This window comes from Benincasa hispida, chromosome 12 (genome assembly GCF_009727055.1).
Source record: "Benincasa hispida cultivar B227 chromosome 12, ASM972705v1, whole genome shotgun sequence".
Taxonomy (NCBI): domain Eukaryota; kingdom Viridiplantae; phylum Streptophyta; class Magnoliopsida; order Cucurbitales; family Cucurbitaceae; genus Benincasa; species Benincasa hispida.
This window is the reverse complement of record NC_052360.1, coordinates 38,057,187-38,069,477: the sequence shown is the minus strand read 5'-3', so window position 1 is coordinate 38,069,477 and position 12,291 is coordinate 38,057,187. Positions and strand designations below refer to the sequence as shown.

The 12,291-nt window shown below is 29.5% G+C and overlaps 1 protein-coding gene across 3 annotated transcripts; it reads left to right on the top strand.

The window, feature by feature from the left end:
- Positions 1–5,078: 5,078 nt before the first annotated feature.
- Positions 5,079–10,284, top strand: LOC120092592 (plasmodesmata-located protein 7). Of its 3 annotated transcripts, none has more exons than XR_005486088.1 (4): positions 5,079–6,077; positions 7,245–7,358; positions 8,058–8,113; positions 9,904–10,284. XR_005486088.1 is itself a non-coding variant. In XM_039050728.1 (4 exons), the coding sequence occupies exons 1-3, from the start codon at positions 5,304–5,306 to the stop codon at positions 8,063–8,065; spliced, it is 858 nt and encodes a 285-aa protein (XP_038906656.1). In that variant the 5' UTR covers positions 5,083–5,303; the 3' UTR covers positions 8,066–8,113; positions 9,904–10,284. The 3 variants fall into 3 exon arrangements, 2 of the variants coding, with proteins under 2 accessions (XP_038906656.1, XP_038906655.1); XM_039050728.1 differs by having other exon boundaries at positions 5,083–6,039; XM_039050727.1 differs by lacking the exon at positions 9,904–10,284 and having other exon boundaries at positions 5,086–6,039; positions 8,058–8,381.
- The last annotated feature ends 2,007 nt before the right edge of the window (positions 10,285–12,291 follow it).

The following is a 12,291-nucleotide window of genomic DNA, read 5'->3' as shown; positions in this document are numbered from 1 at the left end:
AAATTTTGGACAGAAAGAGTAGCATACATTGTCAATATACTAAATAGATGTTCACACCACTCCACAAACTTTATAACACTTGAAGAAAGATGGACTAAGCACCTTCCTAAACTAGAAAACCATAGAACTTTTAGGTGTGTAGGGTATGTACATCAAAATCAGGGGAACTTAAAACCTAGAGCTATAAAATGTATGTTAATTGGATTCACAAAAGGAGTAAAGGATTTAAAATGTGGCATCCAATTGAGAAAAAAAATGTATAGTCAATAGGGATGTGCTATTTACAGAAGAATAAATGTTCATGATGAACAAGAGTTTTGAAGAAGAAGACTCTAATCCAGAAATGGTAAATTTTGAGGTGGAACAACTTTCTAACTCTAATAGAACTACATAACTAAATCTAGATATCCCTGAATCTAGTGAAGAAACAACTACTCTAGAACCTATTAACACAGAAGATGTTGAAATTCAAAAAGATACCTCACAAACTATAGTCTAGCTAAAGATAGACAGAGAAGGGTTATTTCATCACCATCAAGATATTGTGAGGTAGACTATATGAATGTAGCTCTAAATTCCATGACTAAACTAAATGAGCAAGAACCACTTACTTTTAATGATGTAATGAGCTGTAAAGATGCCAAAGCCTAGACAAATGCAATAAATGATAAAACGACATCTTTAGAAATAAATAAAACATGGGAACTTGTTAACTATCTAAAGAAGCTAAAGTTATATCTTGTAAATGGGTCTATAAACTAAAGGATGAAATCTGTGGTGTTTAGCAACCTAGGTTAAGGCTAGGTTTAGTGGAAAAAGGTTTCACACAAAGGGAAGGAATAGATTGCACTGAAATTTTCTCTCCAGTTGTGAAACAAACCACTATAAGAATGTTATTTTCATTAGTTGTTCAAAATGACATTTAGATCAATTTGATGTAAAAACGACATTCTTACATGGAGATTTAAAAGAAGTAATATACATGAAACAACCACAAGGTTATGAAAAGGGGGGTAAAGAAGATCATGTAAGTTTACTTAAAAAGTCCATTTATGACTCAAACAATCTCCACGGTATTGGTATAAAAGGTTTGATGATTTTATGTTTAAAATAAAATTTAAAAGAAGCTCTTATAACAGCTGTGCTTATATTAATTCAACTTCATATACCACCACTACCTACTTATTGTTATATGTGGATAACCTGTAAAAAGAATGACATAAGTTAACACTGATAGCACATTATTAGTGATAAAAGCTATCACTAATAACCACGATATCAATGTTATCAATGACAGAAGCTATCATTGATAGCATGATATCGGTGAGATCTCTAATGACAAGTTATTTGATGGTACACAAAGAATGACAGAAGTTATCACTAGTAGCATGTTATCAGTGATAAAAGCTATCACCGATAACCACAATATTAATGATATTAATAATATAACTAGGTGATATCCACATATTGATAGTAATAGTGATATCGCTAATATGACTTAGGTAGATATTAGTGCAACCGACGTGAGATGAAGCATAAGTGGACAACATTGTTTGAACATCAACAACTTAGCCGATAATCACTGATAGCTAATTAAAGTTGATAATTACTAATAAAAGTCTATCAGTGATAACAACTAATAGCTTTTAAGTGCTAATCTTTCAAAATTGATAGTCACTGATAGAAAGTCTATCAGTGTTAGCCACTAATAGTTTTCTATCATTGATAGCATTAAGTGTTAATCTTTCAAAGTTAATAACCATTGACGGAAACATCAGTGATAAACATGATAGAAGATTATCAATGATAACCATGATAGGATACTATCACCAGTAGTCATTGATAGCTTTGAGTGTTAATCTTTAAAAGTTAATAGTCATAATGAAAGTCTATCAGTGATAGTCATTAATAGTTTTCCATCACTGATATAGCTTAATATTTCAAAGTTAATAGTTTTCTTTCAAAATTGATAACCACTTATAGTCATTGATGAAAGTTTATCAATGATAGTCATTAATAGTCTTTCATCACTGAATATAGCTTAATCATTCAAAGTTAATGGTTTTCTTTCAAAGTTGATAACCACTTATAGAAGTCTATCATTGATAACCACTAATAGCCTTAAGTACTAATATTTCAAGGTTAGCCACTAATAACAGTTATCATTGATAGCCACTGATAACAACTATTAGTGGTTATCAGTGATAGCTTTCAATTTGAGAAATTTGGAAAGAAGAAAAACGTGAAAAGAGAGGATTTTGGATTTTCATTTGGTGGGCTGAGTGAAAATCATTGGTCGTTTTAGTCTTTAATAATATATTAGCTTATTTTGTGCTATATCTGCAATTGTTTTATTCTTTTGCTACACGTGCTACTGTTTTGGGGCTGAATGCCATTTATGCAACTTGCCCTTTTATTTATTGAATAAAGAAAAGAATAAGAAATTAACCAGAGGATTGGTTAAAATATCATGTTGGCCACTATATTTCGGGTTTGTTCTGTTTTCATCCATGTATTTTCAATGATCCAATTTTAATGTTTGTACTTTAAATAAATCTTAAAATTAGTCCATACAGTTAGTTTTTTATTGATTATTTTTTTAGAAAAATTAGTTTTGAGCATCTTCTTTACAAATTAAGAAAATATATTTACACAATGTCTTTTTGTCTGCAAATTATTCTTATTATTTAATCAATTTTTTAAAAAAAGATTTTGAATGACTAAATTTAAGTTATTTTTTTTTTTAGAATGCAGAGACTGAATTTAAGATGTGTTGAAAGTATATGAACTAAAACAAAAAATTGAGAATAGTATACAGATCAAAATAAAAACTGACGTATATGTAGCAAAATGATATTTTAATCCTAAAAAACTTACCAAACTGGGCACATAAGTTTAAGGGTTGTTTTCAAATATAGAACAATGGACGAAAATATTTACAAAATATAACAAAATTTTAGAATTATCAATGATAGATGTTGATAGACTTCTATCAATGTCTTTCGGTGACATTGATAGAAGTCTATCAGTGTTTATCAGTGTCTATTATTGATATTATAAAATTTTGCTATATCTTGTAAATATTTTCAATAGTTTTATCATTTGAAATAATTTTCCTAAGTTAAAACGTGATTTGAATTTTTTTCCTAAATATTTGATAATCGAGTTAAGATTAAGATCAAGGCACTTGAGATGGGAAAAGTTTTCACATTAAAATTGAAAGGGAAGGGAATTGACAAAACCTTACATTTTGCTTCACATAATCCAACCAACTTTAATTCTATTGTTTTCTTGTGTAACAATATGTCACGGGACTATTTTAGTTAATGGTTATGTTTTCTCCTTTTTCTTTTTTCCATTCCTTTTTAATTTTTTTAATATATTTTCAAAAGTATAATGTTGTAGAGCTTCTCAAATATTCTCAAACTTAGGCAATTTTAAATATTCTCAATTAACTTAAGGCTATTTTTATTCATGGCCCTCCATATATCATTTTCAAACAGATCATTTTATATAATTGTCTCTTCAAAACTTTTCATTTAGTTGTTTAAAAATCATATCCGTTTGAAAGGATGATTAAAATGGATGTCACAAAATCGTTTTCTTTAAAGATAATTTATTCTTTTTAAGAAAAGGTTACTTAAAGCATTAAACTCAGATTTTGAGACAAATAGTTCCTTGTTACCACGTTAGGGTGAAAGAAAGAAGAAAAGGCTATTGGTTATTTTTTAAAAAAGGAGAGAAATTAAGATAAAGAAATGGAATCAGATGTGTATAAAAGGTAAAATAAAAATTAGAGTAAATTATTAGAGAAGTAAATTATTAGATGTGTATTATTAGCTAAATACTAAAATGTTTAATGACTATTTAAAATATTTATTAGATGGACAATTCAAGAGAGACGATGCAAGACGTTTTTAAGTGATTTGGTTTGCCAACCTACTCCATGAGGTCATACCGAGGGAGAAAAATTAACCAATCAAAGATTTGTATAATTTGCAATCAATATCGATTCATACATAAAAGAACTAACTACCTTCTTAAATCACACTGCAATGTTGATCGATATCTCCTTAGATTGAATGTAGTCTTTTCAAACACAAGCTCCCCTTATGTCGTGGACTTCCAATTGATCTCACTTCAATCCTAAACGTGTCTTCTCCCGAGAGTTAAAAATATTTCGGATTCATACTTTTCAAATTTTACATGAAAACACACGTAATCTCAACTAAGTATTACAAAATTAGAACAATTAAGTATGAATTGATAAACCAATGTGCTTTACCATTCTTCTTGTCTATCAATGCCCCAATGTTTCATATGTATAGAAATTTTGAATTGATAAACCAAGAGATGTTAATATCAAAATTAAATCACAATCATTTAAATTGAAATTAAAGAATATTATTAACCATCATCTTATTCTCATATATTTCATGAATCAATAATTAAGTGAGGATCTCGTAAAAATTTATAGTACAATAATAGTATGGAAAATTTTCCATACTACCTCCATTTATTGCTTGACAAAAGTAATATTTTAAATATTGTATGGGATCCAGGATGAATAATAAATTAATAAATCATTTGATAATATATCAAATTAATAACGAATGGTATATATACAATGACAACAAACAAAACTCACTTAATACCTAAATTTGTTGTTTAAATTGAATTAGGCTCAAAGGAGAAAGGAGAACGAAACAAGCCGGGGGTAACAAAGGAGAATGAAAAAAGGAGTGGAGAAGTCATCCCCAAACTCATCCATCTCTTTTAAATTTAAACAAATACAAACTACTTTTTAATGTTTCTCTCACCCACATTGTTTTATAGTTTAAAAATGATAAAAAAAAATGGATTGACTTGTCTCTTATACGAGAATTGAACCATCAACTTTTATAATAATAATCGATATTAACCATTAAACGAGAATCGATATCTCTCTAATGTACAATAGATAAGACATCTAAAAAGTCTTTTCCTTATAAACGATGGTATAAAATTGTTACATTATGTGACAGCCAAGTCGAATAATATAATAAGTACTCATTTGGTGATAGTGAGAGAAAATAAGATGCAAAAGGTGTTGTCCATGTTGTCATCCATCTCACAGCAAGCAAGCGAAGCAGAGTCACATAAATTGATGTATTATATATAAATCCGTCAATCCCCATGCATCCATTACAATTCCCACATTAACAAACACAACAACCATAAATATACATAATGTCCTATAAATTTAAGGTTCCATTCCATTGATTTAGCCTAAAAAACTCATCATCACCAAAAACCAAGAAAACATGAGCCCTGTTTTCTCAAAACAACAACAACAAAATGTCATCCTCCTCTTCCTCTGTTTCTCATTTCTCCCCTTTCTTTCACTCTCCGCCATAGACACCTTCGTCTTCGGCGGCTGCACTCAACTCCACTACTCCCCAAACTCCGCCTACGAGTCAAATCTCAACTCGCTACTCACTTCCCTGGTCAACTCAGCCACATACTCCTCCTACAACAACTACACCATCCAAGGGTCTTCCCCACAGGACGCCCTGTACGGCCTCTACCAGTGCCGTGGCGACCTCTCCATGCCGGACTGCGCCACCTGCATCGCCCGCGCCGTCACCCAACTAGGGGGGCTGTGCTCCGATTCCTGCGGGGGGGCGTTGCAGCTGGAGGGGTGTTATGTGAAGTACGACAATTCGAGCTTTCTTGGGGTGGAGGAGAAGACGGTGGTGCTGAAGAAGTGCGGGCCGTCGGTGGGGTATGAAGAGGAGGCGATGGGGCGGAGGGATGCGGTGCTGGCGGCGTTGGCGGGGGCGAGTGGGTTGTATAGAGTGGGTGGGGCGGGGAAAGTGCAAGGAGTGGCGCAGTGTGTGGGGGATTTGAGTGGGAGTGAGTGTCAGGATTGTGTGGGGGAGGCGATCGGACGGCTGAAAAGTGATTGTGGGACGGCGGATTCTGGGGATATGTTTCTGGGAAAGTGTTATGCGAGGTATAACACTCATGGGCCTCCTGTCTTCTCCAAGGCCCATCATGGTAAGCCATTTTTCACCACTACTACTGCAATTTCATTGGTAATCCCTTTTCCTTTCCTTTTTTTCTCCATTCCTCCATTTTCTTTTATATAATTAAACATTTTTTCTCCAACAATTATCATGCAAGTAACCATTTACTTTATTACCTTCATTTTTTTTTTTAATTTAATCTTTATATTTTTAAATTTCTTATAACTTACATCCTCTTTCATATTCACCATTTTTTTTTCTGTTTTTTAATGTAAATTTCTTTTTCTTCTTCTTCGGCTAGTTCCTACTTTTTTTTTTAATATTATAATTTTTTTTTTGAAATTTAACTTAGAATTTAAATGTATTTTAAAGCAAAGTAAAAAGTTCACCAAATCTATGAAAAAAAATCAAACATAATTTACAATTACAAAATGGTTATCACATGAAACTTTAGTCTTTAAAAGTACCTAACAATTTAAGTCTCGTTTAATAAACATTTGGATTTTTTAAAATTAAGCCTACAAATACCAACTCCATCTCTAAATTTCTTTTATTTGTTATCTACTATCTAATGATATTTTAGAAATAAAGTCAAGTTTTCAAAATTAAAAATAATATTTTGGAAATTAGAAATTGGATAAGAATTCAACTAATTCTTTAATTTTTAAAAACTAAATAATTATCAAACATGACCTTAATGTCTATGCTTTAAAATTTGTAATTATTTAATATATGTTGTGAAAAAATCATCTCAATGTTAAGTATATAGTTTACAATTTAAAATGTTAAAAAAGTACCATAATTAAGATTTCGTTTGGTAACCATTTTGTTTTTTGTTTTTGTTTTAAAAATTTAAGTCTATAGATACTACTTCTACCTCCAATTTTTCTTTATTACCTACCTTTTACCGATGGTTTGAAAAACAAAGTCAAAATTTGAGAACTAAAAAGGTAGCTTTCAAAAAGTTGTTTTTATTTTTTAAATCTGGCTAAGAATTCAACCATTATACTTAAGAATATGCAAATCATTGTAAGTAATGTATATGAAATAAGTTTAATTTAAAAAAAACAAAAACTAAAAACCAAATGATTACCAAACGAAGAAAATTAAGAGATTAAAGGGTTACTTTCATGAATGATTGGAGGACTAAAAATGTTTTTTTTTTTTTTTGACAAATTTTCTTGAATGTTTTATTATCATTATTGTTTGGGGATTGTAAGTGGGTGAATTGAACAGATAAATCTAATGGTGATGGTGAGAAGACATTTGCGATTATCATTGGGCTTCTAGCTGGAGTTGCTCTTGTTATCATTTTTCATGTCTTTATAAGAAAGGTGTTTGAAGGATCTGGTAATTCATTTTTCTATCCCTACTTTTATTCTGTTTATCATTTTCTTTTTGGATTGAATTTGTGATCATTTGTGGGTTTAAAACGAGATCACTTTTTTAAAAGGTAAAAATTATTTTATATTTTTTTAAAATTATAAAAATATTAAGGACCGTTCGGTAACCATTTAGTTTTAGCCTATAAGCATTACTTTCACCTTCAAAATTTTTTCATTGTTATCTACTTATTACCAATGGTTTAAAAAACCAAGCCAAAATTTGAAAACTAAAAAAAATGGTTTTTCAAAATTTATTTTTATTTTTGGAATTTGATTAAGAATTCGACTCTTGTACTTAAAAAATGATGCAAATCAATTCAGAAAAATAGACTTAATTTTCAAAAACCAAACACAAAAAATGAAATTATTACCCAATGAACTTAAAAAATATAGTGTTTAGGTAAAGCAATTCTAGAAAACCTAAATCAAATGCTTTTACTTACCTTTTTTTAAAAAAACGAAAATAGCTGGTCCCAAGTGTTTTTCTTCTAAAAACATTTTTCAATTGCTTACAATTTCAGAAGTAGAAAAATAAAAATTTTAAAAAAAAAGTCTCACTTTTCTCAAAATACTATTCCAAATTACCTTTTTGTTCTTTTAATAACTAAAGTTACCCATGATGTACTTAGTATTGAAGGATTTGGTTTATTTGTTGGTGATGCAGGTAAATAATAATAAAACAGCAAATGGAAAAGCTTTTTATAAATTCAACCTCTAAAGGTGAAGAATATTGGGTTGCTGGTTGGCTCACTTTTTTTTTTTTTTTTTTTTTTTTTTTTTTTTTTTTTATTATTGTTTTGGTTTGGTTTAATATTATTTTGTGTTTCAAGACAACTTTGTGTAATATTTAGTTGGCACAAAAGAAAAGCCATAGAGAGTGAAAAAGAAAGAAATATTTCTTCTCTATTGTGGAAACTATGGCACATTCTTTGTAAAAGATGGAGAAAATTTTTCATTTTTTAAAAAAATAATAATACTACTCTACTTACATTGTTGGTATTTATCTTTTTTTTTTTTTTTTTTAAAAAATATTTAAAAATATTTTTTCTTTTATCCAAAAATGACTTAACATAGGTAGAGACAATTATTTAATTCCACGAAGAAAACCCTCAACTTCGAATGATAGAAGTTTATTAATTACTTTTAATATTTTTATACGTTGAGAATCTCATATTGAAAAAATTAAAGGTCCTCACACTCTTTATAAGATGAATTCTCTCGTTGCCAATTTGAATAGTATCTCTTCTCAATTGTCTAAACCCCTCTAGTTTCAAACTTTCATATTTGTATCTATTTGGTTCTTGAAATTTAAAAGGTAACTATGTCTAATATATTTATGAATTATTAGGTTTTTGTTTACTTTTGCCCGATGTAATAGTGTTTAATGGATTTTAACTTTTCAATGTTGCATTTAATTGATCCTCTCATTTTCAATTTTATGTCTAGGTTGTTTATCTATATATGTTCAAGATTTTTTTAAAGAAATCATTAACTTGCTAAATATATAAAACTAAAAGTTTAAGGTCATCGTATTTAATTATTCAATTTTAAATCCACCTACGTACTCTAAATCACTTTCAAAGAACCAAATATCAATATGTTGGCATGAAAATAAATTTTACAAACTTAATTAAATCAAAATATCTTTTTTCTAACATCACTTTTTCTCTCATATGTATGTAAATTTTATATATCACAGGTGTTAGCAAAAACTCTTTTTTTTCCTTCTTGGATAGAAAATCATTTCAGCTTTAGAAAAATTAAGTTTATGTAAACTTTGGAAATCACTAAACAACTTTAACCTTTATCATGTGAGGATCCAAGGACGAATATTTCTCTGCTAATTCAAAAAATTCTAGTGGGTGTAACATTTCACGTTCTTTTTCCCTCTCAAAAACTCTTCAAAATATGTGGGTTTATCAATTTAATACTATATGTCTTTTCATAACTTGGGAGGTTAATTAATGATGGTAAACAATGTTCTTTCAAGTTAAAACTTTTATAATATTTTATATTTAATTGTCATTTTAAAAAAAAAAAAAAAATCTCTTAAAAGAATTACAGGTACTTTTCGTAAAGTGTTGGAGATTTGAATTTGACTATATATTTGTTTAAGTTTACTTGAGTTTGTTTCTTGGGTTGTTTAAGTGATGTGTCAAAAGTTGTCTCACTCTCAAGTTACTAATTTTATAGATTTATTTTTTCCTTATTTAGAAAATTCTATCGTGTTATTTTTCTATGAATTTTTTCCATGTTTATTGTCTGCCGATATTTAATGGGAATTGTTTTCTTCTTTCATTGTGCTTACTTAGGAGTAAGGTTTTAGGCTTGCTAGGGTTACTGTTTGTGGATTGAGATTGGAGCATAATCGTGTTTGGTAATCTTTCACCAAAGCTCTCTGTAATTCCAGTAGTTGTGAATCAAGAAGTCAGAGAGCTATTTTGTGACATGTTATATAATTGTTTTTGAGTTATTCGAAGTAATTGTGAGAAGAATTCTTGTCCTTACAGGGAACTTAAGACATCATTAGTTGAGAATGAGTTCTCATCCTTAGGGGATCCTAAGGCATCATTGATAGAGAAGGAGTTATCAAACTTACAGGGAGTCTAAGTTTATCAAGTGAAGTGGTCTTCATTTGAGAGTAGAAAGATAAAGCATCGAAGAGAAGGTGTCTCACACTTAGGAGAACCTAAGTGATTCATTATTAATATTCACATATACTTAGGAGGTGCCTAAGTTTATTTAGAAGAAATCTCACATCTAGGGGGAGCCTAGATCATCGACATATAAGGTTAGGCTATACGTATGTTACAACAATTGTCATGATTTAACAGATATTTATAACATTATAAATACTTGACTTTTTATATTAATGAATCTATCTTTTTCAAGCACGTTGCCTCTGAGACATAGGTGGTATATCACCAAACTGGGTTACCAAACTTATATAACCGAACTGGGTTGTTAAACTCTATGTGTTATTTGTTTATTTACTTTATTTATTGTTTCTGTGATTACCAAGACTATCTATAGAACATTCGTGCTTAAAGTAACGAATCACCTTAATTTCACGAAGAAGAATAATATTAAAGAGATTGGATAGTATAATTAAGCTAATCATACATACATATATATATATTTATTTATTTTGAAGAGAGCATATATAAGTATATATATAAACACAACTTTTCAAAACCATGCATGTTAAGGCACTACATTAAAGGAATGCTTGCTTGGTTGCTTTCTTTCTTCTTCTTCTTTTTCTACTTTTAATTAAACTTTTGTTGTTTTATTGAATATGTACTTTGCTTTTATCTTTTTTGCTTTTTAGGCAGGAATAATTCAGCATATCCCTCACTGTCACTGAGCCTGCAACAAAATAACTAGATAAAGGAACTAAACACATTCTACATTATTTTTAGTCCAAAATATAAAAGTGGCTTCCCATAAGAAAATCCTCTTTTACACTGTTCAAGATCCCTCCAAATTTAAAATTATTAAATTTAGTAGGTGTTTTAGAGATCCCATAATACTACAAAAATAATATTTTAAAAAAATAAGTATAAATTACACAAGCTAGCTAGCTTAGTTGGGATCTATATATAATTGTACCATTGCTATAATCTAGTTGAGATTTACTCTTATTTGTTTGGCCCACTCAGATTTTACTGGCATGACTATAGTTGAGAGCGTTATTCTAATACTAATTTGTTAAGTACTGTTGATCTCTTTTCACTATAATGTCATATTGTCCATTTTCATATAAGCCACCACATATATAATTAATGTTTCACTCAAACTACCGATAAATGATATTGTCCTTCCCTTATGTTATTTGAATAATCATCTCCTTATTTTAGTTTACGTGAGACTTTAATTTTTTTCATATCACAAATGACCCACTAGTATTAATTTTATTTTATTTTAAATAATTAAAAGATAGTTTAGTAATATTCTCATTTTATGTAGGGATTATTATAATTAACTTCTTTAATAAAAATATTTCATGATTGATTGAGGTAACATCCATCATCTTAAATTAGGGGTGTGTATTCTGTTGGTCATTGTCGATTTTGGGAGAAAACTAACGCTGAAAACTAACAAAAAAAAAAAAAAGTGCATGAAATCCGACTGACAGTTAGTTAGTTCGATCGGATGGTCAACAATAGGTTTGGATTTGGGTTGATGGTAGTGGACTTACTTTTATACTTATTTTTTTAGAAAATAATTTTAAAAAATCATATTTATACCTATCGGCCGGTCGGTCGGTTTTTCAAAAAATTTTATATGAAAAACCGAAAATCAACCAACCTTAATTCAATCAATTTTGATCGATTGGATCGATTTTCGATGCCTTTATGATCACCTCTAATCTCAACTATTGATCATTATAGACGGAATAAATTGGCACTGTGCACAGTATTAGATTCAAGCAAACTCTTAATGTCATCCCACCCTGACTAATGAATGTACCCAAGGTCAAATAGTAAAAGATAAAAGAAAATAAAAGCAATGGCAGCAAAAGTAAAAGGCATGCAATTGTTAGAAAATGGCCATTCAACTTTAATACTTTATCCCATAATAAATGGTTGCATGGGCGTGCCTTTTTCTCTATAATGAGACACACTCTTTAAAAGAAGAACCCTAAAAAAATGAAAATTGCAGGTTGTTTTCCAATCAATAATTGCAAGCAAATGGGATTGTTGTTATAACCTTATTGGTTAAGCAATGCACACAATCACAAAGCTCTTTTAAGGTTGAGAATTAATTATAAGCTCTTCAAACTTCTATTGGGGGGTTTGCTTTTTAGAAAATATCAAAGAATTTGTGAAGAGATAAGGCAAATATAGTCTTATAACACTTCTTTTTGGGAAGAAATCAAAAGTTATAATCTTGCA